Source organism: Dendropsophus ebraccatus, chromosome 12 (assembly GCF_027789765.1).
Source record: "Dendropsophus ebraccatus isolate aDenEbr1 chromosome 12, aDenEbr1.pat, whole genome shotgun sequence".
Lineage (NCBI taxonomy): Eukaryota > Metazoa > Chordata > Amphibia > Anura > Hylidae > Dendropsophus > Dendropsophus ebraccatus.
In genome coordinates this window covers 28,952,074-28,975,667 of record NC_091465.1, presented here as the reverse complement: position 1 = coordinate 28,975,667, position 23,594 = coordinate 28,952,074, and the positions used below count along the sequence as shown (strand labels likewise).

At 42.2% G+C, this 23,594-nt stretch overlaps 1 protein-coding gene across 5 annotated transcripts in view; it reads right to left on the bottom strand.

Annotated features, from left to right (window-relative positions):
- The window catches only part of PLCH2 (phospholipase C eta 2), a 518,781-nt gene that overhangs the window by 31,713 nt on the left and 463,474 nt on the right, over positions 1-23,594 (bottom strand). For 4 of the 5 annotated variants that reach the window (XM_069948824.1, XM_069948829.1, XM_069948827.1 and 1 more), the window contains 6 exons: positions 11,106-11,198; positions 9,286-9,386; positions 9,113-9,213; positions 6,465-6,647; positions 3,522-3,629; positions 2,573-2,697 (listed from right to left, as the gene is read on the bottom strand). In XM_069948824.1, the coding sequence (XP_069804925.1) occupies positions 2,573-2,697; positions 3,522-3,629; positions 6,465-6,647; positions 9,113-9,213; positions 9,286-9,386; positions 11,106-11,198 (711 nt within the window). The remainder of the gene's footprint in view (positions 1-2,572; positions 2,698-3,521; positions 3,630-6,464; positions 6,648-9,112; positions 9,214-9,285; positions 9,387-11,105; positions 11,199-23,594) is intronic. The other variant, XM_069948825.1, reaches the window with a different exon arrangement.

The following is a 23,594-nucleotide window of genomic DNA, read 5'->3' as shown; positions in this document are numbered from 1 at the left end:
ATTTGTGAAATCCCCCCCAATGCCTTGTCACAGTCGTAGCCCACACATTAGCAAGGCTTTACATCAATAGCCAATATGAAGTCTTTACATCTCTTTTGAATATTGCTTAAAATTTTTATTAAAGTATTGTATTGCCCCCCAAAAGTTATACAAATCACCAATATACACGGGAAACGCTTATAAAGTGCTTTTTTCCCTGCACTTACTACTGCATCAAGTCTTCACTTTCTGGATAAAATGGTGATGTCACTTCCTGGATAACATGGTGATGTCACTTCCTGGATTACATGGTGATGTCACTTCCTGGATAAAAGTGCAGGGGGAAAAAAGCACTTCATGTTTTTTTTCCGTAATAAGTGTATATTGGTGATTTGTATAACTTTTAGGGAGTAATACAATACTTTACTATATTTTTTTGCTGGACTTCTCCTTTAATTAAAGGGGTTGAAGGAGTACTCCAGCAAAAAATCTTTTTCTTTTAAATCAACTGGTGTCAGAAAATTATATAGATTTGTAATTTATTTCTATTTAAAAATCTCCAGTCTTCCATTACTTATCAGCTGCTGTATGTCCTGTAGGAAGTTGTGTATTCTTTCCACTCTGACACAGTGCTCTCTGCTGCCACCTCTGCTCTAGACACGAACTGTCCAGAGCACAGGCAAATTCTCATAGAAAACCTCTCCTGCTTTGGACACTTTCTGCAGGACATACAGCAGCTGTTAAGTACCAGACAACTTGAGATTTTTAAATGGAAGTAAATCACAAATCTATATATCTTTCTAAAACCAGTTGATTTGAAAGAAAAGATTTTCTTAAAGTGCCCATTCACCTTATAGTACTGACATATGTTGTTGGTGGAGGAAAGGGTCAGGCATTTTGGATCCTTTTTGTTCTCAGAGGGATAAGTCGGCACCAGAGCTGCCTGCCTGTGGCTTTTCCCTCCGCATAGTGAGCACACATTCTGATGTGCCAAACGGTCATGTGTATATGGAGGTATGGGAGGGATGACTGTTGGCTGAATGAATGTTCAACTAACATTTTTGAAGGTGAATGGCCAACTATAAAGGGTGTATAGAAAGGAAATTAGTCACTAGGATTATGCTGCCTTAAATGAGAGACTGAAATACTGAACAGATCGGTGTATTACTTACTTCATTCTCTTTAGCCGTTCTCCTAATATGCATGAAAATGAGCTTTGTGCTGCTATACTCCCTCCACCCTCCGGCTGCTGATTGTCTATACTGTGTTTAGGCAGACAGCTGTCAGACAACTGCCAATCAGCGGCTGGTGGGCAGAGGGAGCTTGTGCCCATGAATATTGAGGGCTACTGAGCGCACACACATAATGGAGAGGACAAGTGTGTGGCACTCAGAGTCCTGATTATTCAGGAGGATCTCTCTGAATCAGCTGCACAGAACAATTGATACATCCTTCTGTTCAGCTTCTTATGTTACCCTTAGATAGGACAACATAAACCTACTGACAGTCTCTAACAAGCTGAAAGCTGGACATGAGGGTGTTTTTTTTTTTGTTTTTTTTTTGAGTGGGCAATTTCTTAGATTTAAGGTACCTATAAACATGTTGTTAGCTGAATATGTACTATTTACAAGGCCAACAGCCATCTCTCTTGATTCCCCACCCATAAACATGAATGTTGAGTCCGGCTAAGTGATCAGAAAAGTAGCAGTAAGCCAATTCTATACTTCTCTGACTGTGGCTTAAATATCCAATTTAACATCCCTGAATTTTCTCTCCACAGACATCATCTTTCTAGAAGAACTCGATGGTCCCCATACGCATTAGACAGTTGGTCCTGCTGAAATTGCCAAGTTCGGACACTTTTTTCTTTTCCTAATGTGTATGAGTGGCCGTTGTGCGCCGTGTCAAACAATGTATACACCATGGCCATGTTTCTTTACACTTCCATGTAAGGGGCCTATTCCACGGACCGATTATCACTCCGTGGAATACAGAGAACGATCAGCCGATGATCGTGTAATCGGCTGACCGTTCATTTAGGTTCAAACCTAAAATCATTGGTCGCCACCCGCGCATCGCTACGTGGAATAGCGGGCGCGGCAGGCGACTGATGATTTCACTATCGTCATACTTTACCTGTCCAGGCGCAGGTCTTCTCCTTCTCCCAGTCCCGCGCAGCAGCATCAGCTTCGGAGCGGCCTGTCTGAGCTGACAGAGCGCTCAGCCAATCACTGGCCAGAACCGCCGCGGCCAGTGATTGGCTGAGCGGTCTGTCAGTTCAGTCAGGCCGCTCCAAAGCTGATGCTGCCGCGCGGGACTGGGAGAAGACCTGCACCTGGTAATGTATGAAACAAGGGCTGCAAGGACATTGGTAACGATGTCCCTGCAGCCCTCGCTAACAATTGTTGGGCCGTGGAATAGGCTCAGTAAACGAGCGCCGATCAAGCAGATCGGTGCTCGTTTACATAGTTGATCGGGCCCTGCTCGGCCCGTGGAATAGGACCCTAATCGAGTATTGTTAGTTGACAACGGCCGTTGTTTTTTTTACCAAATACAGCATGTGGCCTTAGGGTGCCAAACCACATTACTGTACCTCTCCACGGTCTCCCAGCATGGAGTCCTTTGGTTTTGGAAGCTGCTGTCCACTGATTATTCGGAGAACAAGCTGCTTCTTTAACTGGCCTGGTAAGGGGTCCTCGGAATTTGGATTAAAGGCACCTAAAAAAAATACATATAAAGAACAACATAAAACATGTTTTTACTATTGTGGCAACTATTTCCTGCAACTATAGCAATGATCAGGTAATCCGAATGCAGCAGAGCAATGCGTAGGTTACTATAGGTCAAGAGTGGTAAGGTGCCCATGACTATTACTCAAGGCCCCAGAACACTCTCCATATGCCCCCTGATTAGGACTGTTCTCTTTCCTTGTATACTCTTGTGGGTAAACCGAAGGAAACGGAATTATACACAAGCAATGACGATACAAAGCATGTGCTATAGCAACATGGCCAATTATAGTGCTGCTGCAGTACTCTTACGTAGCAAAGCAACCCGTGGGATATGATCCAAATGGAAAAGGAACCACTGAATCCTAACCAGCTTCCCACAAGGGTATAAATACAAGGAAAATATTCCTAACACTTAATGGACCTTGTTAAAAGAATTCCAGATGACATAGCTGTCAGGTATACCTTATATATATATATAGTGCATTACAGGCGTAATATGACGCCCTTGGGTCCCAATGCAGAAAGGTTTAACAGGATGCCCTAACTACCGTGTGCCATTTATAATACTGGTGTCTTGTTATGTAGTAGTGGTGACTTAGGTGTCCACCATGCACTAGGGCCACCCCTGCACGCCTATTCTTATATCCTTATATCGCATTACCCTGGATAAATGAACCCCGTCAGAGACCACAAGTTCTATAAACCCTGTTCCTACTATATATTACATAATACATGGATGGTTCATGATAATATCTTCATCATCAGAGGTAAGTTTCCCTTTTACTATGTGTACAAGGCAATAATCCTCACCATGACACATGCATTTCGGCTTCAGGACATAACCACAGTTCCCATTGGTGTTGAACTTTGCTCGGTTAAGCTGCAGCATTCGGCCCTCTGACTGGTAATTTAAAGCGACTGTTGAAGGAACAGAAAAGACGGGAAGACTTTATAACATAGTTCATGTCACGTACACGGCTGTATTTGTGGGACCACAATATAAACCTTATCACATCAGTCAGGGTCTGTTTTGGGGGGTGGGATGGTGAAACTGGGACTGTTAGCCTGGGTTCACACCACGTTTTTGCAGTCAGTTTTTTTCACCTGTTTTTTTTTTTTTTTTTGGGGGGGGGGGGGCAGATGCAATTGTGCACAATCTGTTTTGATAAGTTTTCTCATTGACTCTTATTATTTAAAAAAACTTAAATCAAAATGGATACTTTTTTTAGCATCAGTTTTGATCTTTTTTTAAATAATGGAAGTCAATGGAAAAACGGATCAAAATGCATTGCACCCAATTGCATTTATTTTTCAATTGCATCAGTTTTTCATTTTTCAATTGCATCAGTTTTTCGATCGTTTTTTTGCAAAAATGGAGGAGAAAAAAAACAAAACAAAAAAAAACAGGCTGCAAAAACGTAGTGTGACCCTAGCCCTACGTTTTTGCATTCTGATCTTTTCATTCATTTTTGCAAAAACGGATGGAAAAACATATGCATTTGTATACATCCGTTTTTATCAGTTTTTTCCATTGACTTTGATTATAAAAAAAATAATCAAAACGCACCCTTTTTTTAACGTACACAAAAACGTACCTGACCTTATTTTTGTGGACATTAAAAAAAAAGACTGATTAACGTACACAAAAATAAGGTCAGCAACGTTTTTTGTGTAGCGGATCTCTTCTTGCTTATATTATTTGATTTTCATTCAGATAGTACATCTAGCCATTGATACAGTTATTCGCACAAAGTATAAGTGCTTATCCATATACCCCATATAACACTATTGTTAAGACATCAATGTCCACCATTGTCCAGCTTGTATATTATGGTCAGTATATTTGAGGAGCTTTATATATATATCTTTAACATGTCTTATTCTTTTACATCTTGTTTCATCAAGTTTGTTTCTATGGAAACTGAAAGTACCCAAAGATATTTTATTCTCCAAAAGGAATCCGACTCCTTTTTGCCTTTTGCCAGGGCGCCATCCATATGAAGTTATTATCTGATGTCCCTACACTCGATGCCCCCGCTGACACAGATGGACGTCTTTACTGAGAACACCATCAAAAGCATGTCAAGTTTGGAACACGTAACCTGTGGCTGTTCATCTGTTGAATTATGCTTGCTGAATTTTTTTATTTATTTATTTTTTTTATACTTTTGCCAAGATCTGTCCCATCCAAAGACCGTACCATGCCATGCTGAGCATCGAAGGTCACTACTAGATAAAAGAGCCACAGCTATCCCTATGTTTGTAAAGCAACATCTTCAAACACATCTATTTTTTTGGGTATCAATAGTAACACCTTACATGGGGAGGCTGAAATAAGTTTTAGGTTATATAGATAAAAACTATAAAAATACACGCTGACAATAAAAATATGTCTTTTCTACATCCGCCGCGCTAAAGAGTTGTGTGTCGTCCCAACACGGGTGTTGCTAGTGTATACACCCTCTGCAAATGCCTGTACTCTAAGTAAAAGTGGTGATGTAGTTGTACTTAAGTTTTGCCACTAGATGTCGCTAGTATAGATACTGTATATTTTAGTATTGCACAGCTGTGGTGCTCAAAGAGCTATTGTATGTGATTTGTGCACCAATGAGAGCTCTTTCCTCTTCTCTACCTATCCCTTTTGTCCTTGTTTCTCTGCACTTTCTTCTCACCCACTCACAGCAGGTATTACATACCCTGTAGAAGGTAGTCACATGGGGAGGGGAGGTGCAGTCACACTTAGTCAGAGTCTTAGTCTGGTTCCTGCATAAGGAGGACGCAAGCCAAAGCGGTCCACACTGCAGCCATGTTGGGCCCTGGCTTATGCCAGGTCCCTTGCTAGAGCTAAACTCCAGTGTAGTCTGAGGTGTGGTACTGAACACACACACATGGGAGACAAGGACTTTTTTTTTTAAAGCAACACTTGTACACACTATGCAGTGTTAGACACTTCCAGAGAGGACAAATCAGGGATCATCCCAGCCCACGCCATGAACGAGTCTAAAAGTGCAGGAGTGTATCCTGAAGAAAAGAAGAACTGATCCGGATAGAGCAAAGTTGCTAGAAGCCCACGTACTCTATCTTGCAGCGCGGGTGTCACCCTCTAGGACGGGTCAACACAAGTGGCGTAAAGACAAGAAAGTCAAAACACGGGCACAAGTATTCTCTACTCTCAAGTCTACTTATTATATTTCTAAAGTTCCGGCAGAGCACAGTACTACATTGGATTGGGACTCTCTCGACATGCTCCTCTCTACTTCTCCACGAAACCAAGCCAGCACGTTCATTGTATATCCCTGTATCAAGACCCCTATAGTAAAAGAGAGTTTATTTGTGGTAACGGGACTCAGTGATTATTGCTTAAGCACCTACACAGTAATTGCATATTACTTTGGTCATCTCCCCTTTCTGTGGGTGGCGGTACTGATAGTCTGGGATGGTTACAACTCCAATCCAGACCACCGTGATAAGTGCCCAAGGGACCCCCTTACAGCCCAGCAGGTCACTGACCACAGGGGAAAGGTTATAAAATAAAAGCAGGTGTGCCACCATACCTGTGTGCCCAACCGGCACTGGTGTCACAACAACATAACACCTGGCTGAGATATATCCCAACCAACCACTACAGAAGTAGAGTCACACCTCACCATCTAGCAAGTGACCGGTCGAGCCTTGCAGCGGGGCATCACAGTTGTCTGCTTTACACATAAGTGCCATAATATATTGGTGCACCGAGTTTCCCGAGTTACTCACCCAACTGGCAACCGGCATTCCAGAAAGGCTGAGGGTTGTAGTTACTGGAGTCCACTCTGTAGGAAGAAGGGTAGATGCGGGACAGCTGGTATTGGTTGAATCTAACAAACTGTGCTGGCTTCTGCTGAAGGATCTGATGAGCTTTTGTTTCGCTAAATGAAGATACCTGCCAGCTGCTGGAAACTGGGGAAGAGAGCAAAGAGAAAGTTGTGTTCAACATCCATACAATAGAACAGAGAAACTGTGAAATGAGCAGTAATGTGGTTGCTACATGACTGGGTCAGAGAAGCTAGAAAAAAAATGTAGGTCTTGAGTTGTTTCTGGTATGCACTGGTTATAATTTAGGAAAATGAGTCCAAGAAAGTAGAACTGATGGACAAGTGACTGGGCCAATGGTGTCCCCCACCTAAACATTGTATAGGTCAAGTGCTTCTGAATTCCAGTCCTCATGGCCCACCAACAGGTCATGGTTGGAGGGTATTCCATACAAAGAACTCCTGTGCACTGAGTATAATTATATTACCGGAGAAATACTAAGGAAATCCTCGAAACATGACCTGTGGGTGGGCCATGAGGACTGAAATCGAGAAGCACTGCTTTAGACTTAGACTTCCCCTTGCCACCGTTTCATTTAGGTTATACTTACTAAGCGTATTGACCTCCTCTACAAAAATAGTTTGGGAATGGTTTAAGGAATAAAACAAAATGTTGGTGGTGTTATCCTCCAAAAATCCCCAGATAGCAACCTGATCTGTGGGATGTGCCGATGTGCTAGAATTCTGATCCATGGAGATCACACCTTACAAACCTTACGAGGTCTATAGATCTCCTGCTAGTGTCTTGGTGCCCTATGTCTCTGGAATCTTGTAGGGGTCTTATGGAATCCATGCTTCAATCGGTCAAAAGCTGTTGGGGTGATCTACACAGTTTACAAGTAGATAGTTATAATGGTATGGCTGATCAGCTAACCAAATTCTTAAAGGGGTTGTTCACCAATTCCTTTTTCTTTTAAATTAACTGGTGCCAGAAAGTCCAAGAGATTTTACTTATCAGCTGCTGTACGTCATACAGGAAGTGGTGTATTCTTTCCAGTCTGGAGAGCAGGAAAGGTTTTCCATGGGGATTTACTACTGCTCTGGGCAGTTCCTGACATGGACAGAGATTGCAGCAGAGATCACTGTGTCAGACTGGAAAGAATACATCACTTCCTGCAGGACATACAGAAGCTAAAAAGCACTGGAAGACTTAATGTTTTTAAAATAGAAGTAAATTACAAATCTCTGGCACTTGCTAGGAGTAGTTGATCTGAAAGAATTTTTTTTTGTAAACTACCCCCTTAAAAATCTTTTTATGTAAAACCCTTGAGAAAATAAAAACTAGCCTATGCGATAATTATGTGGTACCAATAAATACCACCAGTACAGCTGTATTTTATACATTATCTGGTACTTCAGGGTACTCCTACTATGCCAGGGAAGTACTGGATATCTATATCTAGGACTAGATATGAAAGACCAGTTCCTACGACATCCATGTAAGTAGGTTAATGCAAAAACGCCCAGTCTGGAAGCTTTAGCAACGGACACATAATTTCCGAGTCTATGTCTAGTGTCAATGGCGTACTTTGTGTCTAGGTGGTGCGCAGCTTTTATATTCATGAACGCATTTAATCTTTGGATTTGTATTTTATGTGGCAGAAAAGCTTTTCCTAAAAATTGGTTCTTGGGAGAAAGTCATTGTTGTCAGATTTATAATAAGCATAAGGGGAGAACAAGGACGTCACACTGAGGTTACCGGAGACATAAAATACTATGACAGAAGAGATATTAGCTGGAAGCTCCGGCCTGAATATTAACGCTGCTTTGAAATCAAATTTATTCAGTAATAGTATTTCTGCTACAAGGAAAATCATATCCTTGCTTATTGGGTTACTGTGAGGTCCGAATGGTTCAAAAGCCAGCCATATATCTGTAGCTTTATATCACTACTGGCAAGATCCACCATATGGAGAGGCCCTTTTTGGCACTTTGGCTCACGGAGAGGGCTTTTAAGCTGGGTACCCCCTACTAATGGGGCATATATAAAGAAGTCAATAAGAATAAAAGGTATTAGCCGAAAACATACAAACTAGGCCAGCGTCAGCACAAGGCTTACCCGGGCAAGTGTCGGGGCCCCAGCACCTCCAGAGGCCCAGAGAGAGAGAGGGGCCCAGTGTTCTGATGTTCAGCCTTCTCACTGTAGTGAAGGGTGAGGGGCTGAACACCAGAAGACAGAGAAAGAGCAGGACCTGCCAGCAATCTGCAGAGAGAGAGATGAAGGACCTGATCACATGATTGGAAGGACCTCAACCTAATTACAGAGATGGAGATTGGCTGGGCAGAGATGAAGAAGGAGAAGGGCTGTAAGTTCTGTGTGTGTGTGTGTCAGTCAGTAAGTGTGTATGTCAGTTAGTGTCTGTGTCAGTATTGTGTGTCTGTGTATGTTAGTGGTGTCTCAAGTGATTGTGCATAGTGTGTGGATGACGGGTGCATAGTGGATGGATGAGTGGGGCCGTGAGGCTCTGTTGCCCAAGGGCCTGCAAAAACCTGGAGCCAGCAATGTATACAAAATACAGCTGCAGCATAGGAAAAGCTAACGTTTTAACTTACTTTCCGATTCTACATCATGGGTACCCACTGACTTTGTGTACTTCACCAGATCTGACAATGCTCTCGAAAGTTTCATGGTCTTCTTCTGCCGGTTTATTCTACTGAATAAATAGAAGGTTTAGTGAAGCAGAACAAACCAGAGTATATAAAAGACAACAGAAACAACCTAATACCTGCTGTAATGCACAGAGGCCCTTGCAATACTTCCTTGCCGGTCTAGGCTGTCATCTCCTTCTTCCAAACTTGAGCTCTTTTTAATTCGGGCACCTTTTTTCTAGAGGCCGGAGAGAAGGTAAATCTTAATATAACACATAACGTAGTCTCACAGTCTTATTAATTCTCCTGTTTGGTTTTGTCTATTGCAGAATTGATGAAGTTTACTTTGGAGAGGGAAGAAGGCACTCAGCATAAAATATTATGTGATATTACTGCTTGGGAAGAACAGCCATGTATAATTGGATTTTGGCTGACAAGACCAGATGTAGAGATTTCGCTTGTTGGTTGATTTCTCTATGCATCTCCCTCCCACCAGCCCAATAAACTAATGTATGCAAGAATAAAATAAAATAAAAATCTATTTTGATTTCTTCTTTTTGTAGATTGGATATAATGAATGCAATGTGTGGTGAATCGGTATGTGCACAATACTGGTACATGTATCTGTAATAAAGATGTGACCAGGACCTAGCACTTGATCATACATTTCTGGATACTTATTTTGTGAGGGGATTCTTAGAATCAAGGCTGAAAGCTAGATTTATATCCTATCTAAAAAAATAAATATACTTTACTCATCTATTCTGATGGTTATAAATTACAAAAAAACGCAAGCAGTCTGACCCTATCGCCATATTTTTCTTTTAACCATCAGACTCCTTGCTATCCGCGTTTCTCTGAAACAAGGTCTTATATTATTTTTGAAGTATTGCTTACAATTTAAAGGGGTAATCCAGCATTTAAATAGTTTTTAAATATATTGCTGGCCTGTTGGTAAACATAATAAGCATGTCAACGCTTACCTCTCTGTTCTCCCTTGGTGTCCCAATGTGGCCTCTCCAGTGTCCCCCACTAACTGCAGCCCTGCTTCTTCCGAGACAGACTTGTCTCGGGAGTGACGGCCTACACAGCCAGTTCATGGCTGCGGAGCTTTTCCGGCTGTACAGTGATTATCTGAGCAGGCTTTAATTCCAGAAAGAAGTTAGTCTTGGAAGTAGCAGGGATGCAGACAGCAGGGGACACCGGCAACACCACATCGGGACACAGGAGGAGTGCAGAGAGGTAAGCATAACATGTTTATTATTTGTTTGTGGAAAACATCAGACTATATTTTGGATCTGTTTGTACTGTGCAGTACTGTGTGCGGTTAATGCCGCAGATGACACAGGAAAGCACAACAGCAGGAGATGGCACTTCTTTTCCTGAAGTCAACTGGATTAGATCCCAATACCTTTCACTTCTGTATGCCCCTGCAATCTAGAGGAGGAGTTGCAGAAGAAAAAGCTGGCTGACTAAGCACCATCCTGATCGAGAGTTTAATTCTTATTTCTTGTGAGTGCGTACTGAGCTTAGGTGGGGGTTTACCCAAGTCTACCCCTGGCAGAAAAGAAAGATCTTCTGCTTTCCTCAAGTCAACCCCTGAGAGAAGAGGAAGATCTTTCTACATTCCTATACTGCTCCTAAAAGGCTTGCGTGTAGGCACTGCATTGTGGTCAGGGGAGAACTACAAGACACTCAGTTCACAGGCATTAACATATCCACAGTTACCAATGTAGATGCTATAGACACATGTAGCTACTGACCAGTATTATTGCAAGAACATGACTAGATATATGCTGCCAAGTGACTCCTTTAGAGTCATGACTTTTTCAGCCGGCTCATACACACTTCTGCTATATAAAAACTTCATAGGTTTCTATACAGCGCATAGAAAACTAACAATATGAGATGATACAAAGTGACAAGTCTTGTGAGATGACGGAAGTGTCACATTCACCTTCCGCTTGGAGAAGCTTCCCATCAAAGAGCGGCTGTGACGTTTGTTGGGGCTAGGCTCCTCTCCTGACTCTGTTTCCTCTTCGGTTTTACTCTGAAATGCAAAGTGGACAAATAGGTATCTGTGAGACATCACTGGTCCGTAATGAAAAGATGACTTCTCTCATTTGTAGTAGTAAAATCTAAATCTACAATGTGCATGTATCCTGACAGATAACAATGAAATCCTTTACGGCAATAAAAATATCAGTTAAACTGCAGATTAATTTCTGAAGCTGTAAACTTCTACAAATTATTTAGTAGACTGCCATAAAAAGGAAGCGCCCAAGGGCAGGATATTGGGAGTAACTCCACCAGGCATATTTGTTTGACTTAGGCTAGGTTCACACTGTGTTTTTGCAATCCGTTTTCTCATCCGTTTTTTTGCAAAAAACAGATGAAAAACGGATGAAAAAACTGATGCATTTGTGTGCATCCGTTTTGATCTGTTTTTCCTTTGACTTCCATTGTAAAAAGAAACTGGATCAAAACGGATGCACACAAATGCATGTTTTTTTGCAAAAAAAAAAGGATGAAAAAAAAAACGGATTGCTAAAACGCTGTGTGAACCTAGCCTTAAAGGGGTTATCCAGCGCTACAAAAACATGGCCATTTTTCCCCTACTGTTGTCTCCAGTTCAGGTGCGGTTTGCAATTAAGCACCCAAACTGGAGACAACAGTAGGGGGAAAGTGGCCATTTTTTTGTAGCGCTGGATAACCCCTTTAACTGGAACTCAGCAGGTAGGTCAATCCAATGGTTGTACTCAAATTCAGAAACTGTTAGAGGTAATTCCAATGTGTGCCACCAGGGTGCGCTGTGACTTAACAAAACAAATCTCCATACTGCAGCACTATGCCAAAGTTTTAAAGGTTTTTTTTCTTTTCTTTTTTGCTAGTACTTCAGCAAAGTTAGAATATTGTATAGCAGACATACTTAGCAGAGGGTGTTCTCTCTCAGGAAACATTTAAATAAATTTTTGTATACTCTTCCCTGGCATTTATTCATAAGAGGCAATAATATCCAATTAACAGCAGGGAAAGGATATTGTTATTAAAAAGCTGGAAGCACTCAGACTCTGTTCGTATTCAGTATAGTCCAGGCACAGGACACATGAGGAAATGACCAACAGAGAAAAGGTTTTATGCTCTAGTTTAATGGAGTAAAATATAAAAACGCAACTATATTAGCTGCTACTGTCTAGTTGTGAACCAAAAAAAAAAAAAAAGAATTAAAGGAGAACTCTGGTGAAGTTTTTTTTTTCATATTAACCAGTGTCACGACATTATACAGATTTGTAATTTACTTCTATTTAAAAATCACCACTTTTCCATTACTTATCAGCTGCTGTATTTCCTGCAGGAAGTGGCGTGTTCAGCAGGAAATCCCAGTTGAAAACCTCTCCTGCTCTGGACAGTTCCTATATAGACAGAGTTGTCAGCAGAGAGCACTGTGTCAGACTGGGAAGAATACACCACTCTCTGCAGGACATACAGCAGCTAATAAGTACTGGAAGACTTAAGATTTTAAGTTTAACTTTCCTGCCAGAATAGTCCTGTAAGTCAAGAAAAAGGAAGAATAAAAGAAAAAAAAGGAAGCTAAGGGAAAAGTAGAAAAAAGTAAAGAGAGGGACTAATATGAGAAAAGGGGTAGAAACATGGACTTATATCATCTGATTGACAATTTTTTTTTAATTCACCCAGATAGAAATGTTGGAGTGCTGCAAAACACAGCATACAGTTATGTCTCAGGCAGATATAACAGATAGAATAGGATTGTATGATCTGCCGACAATTACAAGCAGCTCTCATTTTCCTTGTCCACCATCCAGACACATGTGGTCCATTCATTACACACCCTGGTCTCTGCCAAGGCAATTTAGGAGGAAGTTTCTTGCCATGGTGGCAATTACGTATCCTGCCATAGATAGCCAGTGCCTGTCAACTACATTTGCAGTGGTGTTCTGAAATGGAAACCTGGACTGCCACAGACTGGAACCATACTGTTATTATTGGGTACACTACTGGACCACTCGTCTAACCACCTCAGAGAAGACAACTAAGGCCCCATTTACATGAATTCATACATGGATTTTGGCACAGATCCAGGGGTATTCCCTTCTGGCATGGGTTCAACAAGGGGAGTTTGCCACTAGTGAAAAGGACATCTCTGAACTTCTCACCACCCAATACAGTAAGAGACAAGGCCACCTTGGGCTAGGTCACGTCTCCTTCTCCTGAGGACCCATAGGTCATCCTGTATGATATATACACATTTGGGTAGAATAAGGTTTTCCTACCAACTTTTTTATACTGGTGGTTTTGTGCAGCTTTTACTCTAATAAAACACAAAGACCGGGATGCAATGTTGCTTTACTTTTGGATCTCACTTTCTGATATTCTTTACATGTTGGATTTCTTTTTTCATTGAAGGGTTATTCCAGCTAGGTAAAATATATGTTGAATCATCCCCCCTCCTGGAGACTAACAATTCCTTCCATATTTGTTATTATCTATTCAGTCTCCTTCCCCCAGTTCTGAGTAGAGATGAGCGAACCTGCCGAGGTTCGGGTTTGTATGAACCTGAACTCTCAGCTTCTGACTGCCGCTGTCTGCCCGCTCCGTGGAGAGGTTGGATACTGCCGGAGGACCGCCTGGAAAACTGGGATACAGCCATAGCCATAGGCAGTCAGAAGCCAAGAGTTCAGGTTCATACGAACCCGAACCTCGGCAGGTTCGCTCATCTCTAGTTCTGAGCTGCTGCATTCTGCTTAAGATACAAAAAACTATGTGTGAGCTGTTCTCTCCACCTCCTCCTTCGTTTCCTTTTTCCCTTACAGGAATCTAATATAAACAAGTCCATATCTGCAATTTTGTAGCTACTTTGTAATGCTGGGAGGGTTAATCTGAGGTCAAGTTGTTAATGAACTTACGGTTATTAATCCTCCCAACATTACAAAGTTGCAGATAGTTTACATGAGTCATCTTGGAAGAGAGAGGAGAGGGTTGCAACTGTACAGCTCAGATACAGTTTTCTATGTCTTTAGCAGAAAGCAGCATGCTCAAAACTGAGAGGAGGAAAAAGAAAAGATGAGATGTATGGAAGGAATTGTTAGTCTCCATTAGGGGGGGGGGGATGATGCAACATATATTTTACCTAACCGGATAACCCCTTTAAGTAGTGAGAAGATGAAGATGTCTATCATCTTAAGTATATCTGCACCAGAGATAAGTGAATGTTCTTTTGCAGCTCTAGGAACTTCTGCAGTCACTTTAACCAAATGCTGCACGGTCTAGTTCGGACAGATGAAGATTCACAAGAGGCAAGAGGAGTGCGAGTATTTTTGGGGCCTTCTTGGAAATTAGTGCCGCAGACCAGTCTTTGTATAGTTTACTTAATACGTTCCGCATGCCGGCTGCCATATAAGATGTGCCCAATCCTCAGACTGGTCGGACAGCTTAATGAGAAGCTACACTTACAATCAAAGCTTAAAATTCTGCATCATAATAAGCAGCATAATTGCTAATGAGGAGAAGATGGGGGGAGGGAGGGGAGGTGGAGGCCGGGTAGATGAGATGTCTCAGCTCTGATGGATAAAACCCATGTGGGTATTTTATTACAACATGCTGATTATTTGTTGGTCTCAAGTAATTTAAAGCAAAGCAAAGGCAATTAGCTTTGTCTAGTGCTTTCTGTCCATGTAGGAAGAGGATTCTTATTTTCCTTTCCTTTACTTAGTACATGTCTGTCTGCTGGAGGTGGTAATTGCCGATATAACGTGTCCTTATTTTACCGAATGTTGATGTTGGTGAGGTTAGAATATTTAATTATGCCCTATCACGCTACGTAAAAAAAAAGCTGTTTTCAGCGCCAGTGTTCAAAGGGTATTCCGACATCAGGTAAAAGTAGTAGTATATAACATTCCTTACCAGGGGAATGGTAAGCTAGGATTAGCTAGGATTCATGGGGCCCCATAGCAAAAAACTGTTCAGGGGGGCCCCCCTCCCCTATGAACAACAGAATGCACTGCGCATATATATACACATACACACTGGCAGAGCAGAAAGACAATGGCTGCTTGCTCTGTCAGTTGAGTGTATTTAACTAAAAGGGCCCATTAGGAGCCCTTATGGTTAAATACATAGGATGCAGGAGCAGACTACCTTCTGCTTAACCCCTTATGAACTGCTTTGTGTAAGTGACCCAAAGTTCACTTACATGCTGCTGCACAAAAAAGGGTTAAAAAGCAGAAGACATGGAGATCTCTGCTTCACTGTTCCTGCACTGATAACCCCTGACCTCTGCACAAAGCTCAAGAACTTATCTTCTGCTTTGTAACCCTTTTGTGCTGGCATGTACAGTAAGTTAGCTTTGGGTTACTTACACACAGTAGTACATAAGGGGTTAAGCAGAAGGACACAGGATGGCTCTCATCTTCCCTGTGCATCCCCGGGCCCCCTTTCTGCGGTGGCTCCATAACAGCTGCCTGCCCTGCCTCTATGGGAGCTAGGCCCCTGTTCCTTACCAATCTGCCCTGTTCTGAAACCCCTAAAAATCCTTAGTTCTATATTTCATGGTTGCACTTCCTGGTTGAACAGTTACTAAGTACTACAAGTCCCAGGATGCATTGCTGCCCCTCGGCTGTTAATCGCACATCAATTTCAGGAATATTTTCGATTATAGATAAAAAGTAGAAAAAAAAAAACCAAAATTCTTTTCTTTTAACAGAAGAACTTTATCTCTTTAACCCAGGGGTCGGGAGCCTTGGCTCTCCAGCTGTTGTAAAACTACAACTCCCATCATGCCTGGACAGCCAAAGCTTTAGCGTTAGCTTTGGCTATCCAGACATGATGGGAGTTGTAGTTTTGCAACAGCTGGAGAGCCCAGGTTCCCTACCCCTTTGCTTTAATCCCTAAAGGAAAAAAAACGCGATTGGCCGTCATAGGTAATAACTCCATTTTCGGTTTGCATTAGTTTTGACAAAAAAAAAGAGATGTTTAGGACATAAATTACCTTTTCTATGTAAAATAACAAAAGGTTGTGTCAGGTTTCTGGCAGATCAGGCCTGAGTTGTAAACCTAACACGATCCGGGGGTTGGCGCAGAGCGATGATTATGTCGATTTTAAAGAGCTCTGCCAAAACATTCCTAGAGATTTCATTCCTATACATAATGTATGAAGCATCCATGCTCCCATCTACCAGTGAACATCGTGCTGTAATATAACTGATGAATAATAAATGAGGGAAATCAAACTTGGTTTAAATGTTTTCACTCGACAGATCTGTCTGAGGGACATTTATGGGGATACATTTGTAAACGCTTGGTGAAATCACCTTCTCATCCATGGAACTTGTAGGATCGCCCAAAGTACTGAGCCCTGGCTATTTATGGGAGACTAACTTTGTGCTGTAAATAGCGTCCATATCGATGGCTAAACAGGAAACGGAGATGGCAGGGTTTGTTATGTTGTGCTTTGTCCTTTACTGATATGCACTTGAACAATCACCAATCCCACAAATAGCCGGGCAACCAAGGTTTGTGACACCACACCTATATATTGTTCACACTACGGAATCCTCGCGGACAACATCCTGCGGATTCCACCACTTCCCCCGCTTGACTGTCCGGCCATGCCATAGACTCCATTCTATGCTAGGGCAGATTCCGCCGTCAATTCTTTGGGCGGACAGTGGAATCTTCTTGAGCATAGAATGGAGTCTATGGCACGGCTGGAAAGTCAATCGAGAGCATGTGGGGGGCGAGCGGCGGAGTCCGTGGGATGTTATTCGCACGGATTCTTAAATGTGAACGCGTCCTTAATGTTATTTGTATAGCATGACTATTATATTTCTTCACGTGCAGAATAGTTATTTGGTTACTATATGCTGTACAGGAGAGGACAGTTATAGTACATCCTTAGGATATGTCAAACATCTGATGGATGTGTGTCTTGGGGATGTTAATAGGACACAGATCAAGTACCTGATTAGTGGTGGTCTGACCACTGGTATACCCAATGATAATGACAACAGGGGTTTTGTGCCCAATAGCGTGATGGTTGGACTGCTCTATTCAAACAAAGGGACATGGAAACCCTGTTTTCATGATGGGTGGAGGTCTTAGCTATCGGTAGAGAAAGAAAGATGATTGAAGACGATAAAGTCTATACTTGACAAAACTCCCTGATGAGAAAGGTATGAAGGAAACCTAGGACATGGCTTTCATAGCAGGGTTATACACCACTGTGATTCTTTCACCTCTAGGCTATGTTCACACTTAGCATTTCCGTCAGTGTTTTGGGCAGTCTTTTTTTTTAACCAAAACCAGGAGTGGATTAAAAGTAGTCACATTTATAGTGCTCAAACCCTACACACAGTCATTGCCTTAGTAGATGTTGAACCCTGTTATCCACCTATTTCCTAGGATATACAGGTTACTGCATTAAATCAGCTTTCTAAGCTAGAAGAAGAAATTAGTTTATGCAGATCAGGTTTCACACTCCGTTTCAATCTTGGCCAAAAAACGGGAAGGCATGAATGAATGCAATTCTTTACTTCCTCCCTGCTAATGTAAGCGGCAGAAGCGGACAGAGAGAGAACAAGCCATACAGATATACAGAGGTATAACAAATCTATTACCCAAACAGGTTTCTGTGGGTCTGAATTGGGTACTTTCCAGTTAATAAAGTCCTTTGATTACAGCAGCCTTGGCACAGACTCAAACAGGTAGTATGTATCATGAACTAGAAGGCTTGTAGTAACAGTGACAGGTCTACAGCTCCACTATATCTGCAACATGGCAGATAATAGGAAATAGTAAGGTTGGGAAAAGCTTCTCACAGGGACTGTATATTAAAGTCTAAGGAGCACATTGAGGTTTTTATTTGTCACTGGAGGTATGTATTAATGGAACCAGAATACAGCCAGGGGCAATAAGAAATAAAAAAAATTAAAAGTTTGTCAAGTTCTTCCATAAGCCCAGAACATGCCAAATAAAATTACAGGTATAGATATGGGGGTATAGTAATGTCTTTACAAACTAAGGGCCCTATTCCACCGGACGATTATCGTTCGCATAATCGTTAACGATTAACGACCTCAAACGACCGCAATTGCGAAAGACCCGAAATCGTTCAATCATTTCCATGGAACGATAATCGTTACATATGATCGTATTTGCGATTGTTTTTCTTCTTCGCTATTGTGTTCTTATCTACTGCGAACGACCAAACGACGTCTTATTCAATGAGAACGATTTGCGAACAAGCAACGATAAAAATAGGTACAGGTCTTCTAAAGCGCTCAACGATTTTTTCGTTCGGTCGTTAATCGTTAACTGCATTTCAACCGAACGATTATCATTTAGATTCAAGCGATTTAACAACAATCTGAACGATAATCGTCCGGTGGAATAGGGCCCTAACCCTGGTCTCACAGATTAAAACAGTGATAGGAAATAGCGTTGAATCAATGCTTGATCAAGCATTGGTGTGCTCGATCGATTGATTTTCAACTGTATGTTAATTAAGGTAAAAAAGTAAAACACCGGAGTTGTCCTTTAAACATCCCTTCAAGGGACACAATATACAAAAATTTGGACGAAAAAATTTAATAGGTTAACCAGGCACCCTTCAGCTCTGCCGAGCAGGGGGCCCATGGTTAAATGATCGAGCCTCACAATGATTTCAATAGGGCTCGTTACTCTTGGACGGCCAAATGTTTCCCATTCCCGTATTAGAAGCTCAGAAACCTTCCAAAAATGTATTAAACGTAGTAATGGAAATGATCACCATTGCAGATCTTTGCTTCAGACTTGAATACTATAACATTCAGAGGAGACTAGTCTTCAATTAAATAGTTTTTTACTTCAAAGTCTGACTGGTAAAATCTCTGGTCCAGCTTTCATTAAATCACAGGCATCTGTTTCAGCTTTATCGTTTTATTCTACCATTGCAGAACAGTCTAAATCCTCCACCCCAGCTGTTCTTTATAATCATGCACAAACCCGGGGAGGACAGAGTTCTAATTTTAGGCTCCATAAATCATGGCACCAGCATTTAATGCGCATTGCCTCTCAACTTAAGATTGGCAGGTGGAAAAACATTCATGAGCCTAATTCAGGAAACTAGGACAGGTATGTTTAGTATAAAGCCCTATCGCTCCAGTGAGGACCCCTGAGCATCTTACCAGAGCGGGGAGGAAAAAAAATAGCTGGAAATCAAATTATGGCTCCTGTGCCTAAAGATAAATCTGCCACAGGATATGCCACTTTCCAGAGATATTGTGCATCTATAATTTATTATTTAATTTCCAAAATTGAAGAGTTGCATTTTACCCAGAACACCATTTAAAGAGAACACAAAGGTCGGCATAATTATTATTATTATTTTTTTTTTTTTGAAAAATAGAATTTTGTAACCTCGTGTCCCTAATTCCAATTCCGTATTAATTTTATTGCTTTGCCCTCCTGTTTCTGAGATACTGTGATTTTATTTATTGGTGACTAGCTGCAATTTTCTATAAATAGTCAAGTGGGTGGGAATTTCATTTCAAAAAGGTCATGGGGTCATGAATGTTAAGCTAGGGGAGGGGGTCGGTAGGGAATATGAGGCTGTAGGGCCATGAATCAGACTCAGGGTGTGAATATTAGGCTAAGGGGTCATATATCCAGCTCAGAGGGATGTGGATATAGGGCTGAGGGGGCATGAATCAGGCTCAGGGGGTGTAAATTACTATCAGATTGGTGTAAATAAAAGGCTGATTATGTTAAAAGAATTCTGAAATCTGAGACTTCCTATTATACCCCCCTACTTCCCTGCTCACAAATGTGTCCTATACAAATAAAAAGAAAAAAGGGTCTGAAAATGTTCAATGTGTCTATTTCAAAGAGGCTTGCCATAAAGATTGTCACTAAATATTGTTAAAACGGCTCAGGCAAGATGAAAACCCCATGATAATGCAACACAAATAAAAATTAATACAATTTGAAAATAGAAAATATTTGGCTCTTATCAGTAAAAATAAATAAATAAAATCTAGCAAAAAAAAATAAAAAAAAATCACTGAGCTCAAGTAGATCAGCAAAAAGATTCAATGGAGTACTTGTTGAAGAGTCTCCATTGATACGTTGCCCTCTAAAAAAAATTGGATATGCAAAAAAAAGGGTCCGTGGTGCCTCAGTTGCAAGTTTTAATACACGAGAATAGTCGGATATCCCTCCTGGGGAGGAAACCCGTTGCTAAGGGGTTCTTCCTAGTGAGGAGATCACTAAAACCACCCTGATACGTAGCCCCTTAAGTCCAACTCAGTTGCGAGTATTAGGACACAAATTGAGAATTACCGGGGTGGCTCCTTTTACGTCAAAGTCTAACTCACTTGCGAATATTGCGACATGACAAGGGATTACCAAGGTCAGGCATCTATCCACAGACAGCTGTTTCGGGGTATTGCCCCCATCAGTGTGGAGTAGAATTCTGGCTAATGAGAGCAATGAATAGTAGACCAACAAAACACAACAATCACTGAACTCAGGGAGATCAACAAAAAGATTCAATGGAATACTCGTTCAAGAGTCTCCATTGATACATTGCCCCCTAAAAAATGTGAATATGAAAAAAAGGGTCAGTGGAGCCTCAAGCACAAATTTCAAAACACGCATATTCAATTTTTTTTAGGGAGCAATGTACTGTATCAATGAAGAATCTTTTGGCTGATCTCGCCGAGATCAGAGATTGCAGTGTTATGTTGGTCTACTATTCATTGCCCTGTTAGCCAGAATCCTGCTCCACATTGATGAGGGGCAAATACCCCAAAACAGGTGTCTGTGGATGGATGCCTGGCTTAGGCATTTCCCTTGTCAAGTGACAATATTCGCCATAGAGTTACACTTTGGTAAAAATGGGGCCTCCCTGGTATTTCCCCATTTATGTCCTAATACAACTGAATTGGACTTAAAGCGACTCTGTAGCCACTGTGGAAACCCCCCCCCCCCCCCCAAACTACTTATACCTTGTTGTAGCTTAGGCAAAGTGCTTTCTGGTGGTATGTTTTGTAAAGCAGGTTAGGCTTTCATGAGGCAGAAAATCCAACTTTAGTAGCGGGGTTGCCGTGTCTGCCTCCCATTCCGCCCCCTGCCCGCCTTCACAGTGTTCCATGTGAATGCACATGCAGCGTTTTTTTGAGCTTCGGCGCCGCTGTAGTGACACGGCAGGATCTGCGCTGCCTCTGTGGTGTCTCCTCTGCCCGTCTTTTACATCCTGTTTAGTGATGCTCTCGGCCCAGCCCTGGCTCGCATTCCTGTCAGCGGCCACCCGGCGCCCATCGGATACTATGTTGGCACACACTGCCTACGTCATCTTGTAGAGTTCTTGGGATCAGAACCCGCGCAGGTGCACTGACCCGACCGGCTTTATCAAACTAGTCTAGCCGGTCGCGTCAGTGCGCCTGCGCGGGATCCGATCCCAAGAACTCTACAAGATGACGTAGGCAGTGTGCGCCAACATGTTATGCGATGGGGTGGGGTGGCCGCTGACAGGCATGCGAGCCGGGGATGGGCCGAGAGCGTCACTAAACAGGGCGTGGAAGCCGGGCAGAGGAGACACCACAGAGGCGGCACGGACCCAGCCATGTCACTACAGCGGCGCCGAAGCGGCGGCACGGGAGGCAGGGGGAAACGACCAGCAACACCACAAAGGGGGCTCTACACTAGGACACGAACGCTCTCGGCCCGCCTCTTAGACACGGCAGCCCCGCTACTAAAGTTGGATTTTCTGCCTCATGAAATCCTAACCTGCTTTACAAAACATACCACCAGAAAGAACTTCGCCTAAGCCACACCAAGGTATAAGTAGTTTCGAGGGGTTCCACAGTGGCTACAGAGTCGCTTTAATATTGGCTACATATCAGGGTGGTTTGGTGACCTCTTCCGTAGGAGGCACCCCTTAGCAATGGGTTTCCTAGGAGGGATATCTGGTTATTCCCATGTTTTGAGACTTGTGCTATTATGAAGAAAAGGGGACAGCGCACAATAGCGTAGAAGATGAAGACAGACAAGTTGATAAACCAATAAGACAAATCTTGCCTGGGTCGGTTCTGCAAAGCTTGAGGCACAAAACTCCACATAATACCAAATCCACTTCTGAGGATCCTCCAGGGATAAAAAATCCAGAAAAAAACACTACAGCTTCCATGCAAGTTTTAGGATTAGTGGCCACAGGTCAAGACGAATAGGTACAAATAAACAAAAATTTTATAAAATGCTGAAAATACATAAGACACACAGTGGGAGAGACTTATCAAACATGGTGTAAAGTAAAACTGGCTCAGTTGCCCCTAGCAACCAATCAGATTCCACTTTTCAATTTCTAAAGAGTCTGTGAGGAATGGAAGGTGGAATCTGATTGGTTGCTAGGGGCAACTGAGCCCGTTTCACTTTACACCATGTTTGATAAACCGGCTTCTTATACAATTTCTGCTATTAGGGCATTTTATACCAATAGCATTAGGTTTTCCCACCAGGATTTCTCAAACGGAGCAGTCGCACATTTGTATGAATCACAGCCTGACCAGGGCCGAAATTGCACTAGATGCCACTCTACACTGAAATCATGGCTTGGACACGGTCTATTGCATTCTCCTCTTTTCTAGATTAGTTTGGGACCTGTCCAGCCTGCCGGCCATTCTCTGTCCTTCATCTATGCATCTAGGCTGAAGAAAATATCGGACGTTTACACCAACCCTCTAAGCGCTGGGCTATTGGTGCCTTGTTATAAATCCATGCCTGGGTTTTCATAGCAATAATCTAACAAGTATATTCTGCAAATACATAAGGGGGCACAATTAGTTTGTGGCGAGGCCGGATCTCTCTGTCACAGACAGCATGCAGTCTGCTCTTTCTGGATCTCATTATACACATGTGGCACCACAGTCACCAAATGATGTCCTATTTTACAGATTCCCTTCAATAATTGCAGCCTGAATCTCATGCACAATCCCGATGTGAGTAATTCAGAGGTGGAAGATATCCCTCCAGCTGGACCGAGGACCAAGGCTCTGCATTATTAAGAACTCGGAATAATGTGATCATCTCCAGGGCTTTATGGCAATTAAATGGCTATAATTGGAAATTCATAGTGCTACACATAGTCTATGACAATGCTCTGTATTAACACCCTCCTCGCTAGACAAAATCTCCCCATATCTGAGAAGTCCATCGTTTAACGGCGTTAACTCTTGCCTCATTACGGGGATGGAGACGAGACCTTTGAGTTCCGTTCTGTAAACTCAAGAGAAATGCAGACAGATCTAATTTGGAGGAGCCTGGAATGAAGCCATAAGCTGTCCATGGTAAACTGCTTAGGGCAATGTTTCTCATTTGCAACTCATTTACAGTGTTGAGCCTCCTTAGAGTAAATTTATCGGCTTTGAGAAGTTTCATGGGAGAGGAGATCAAC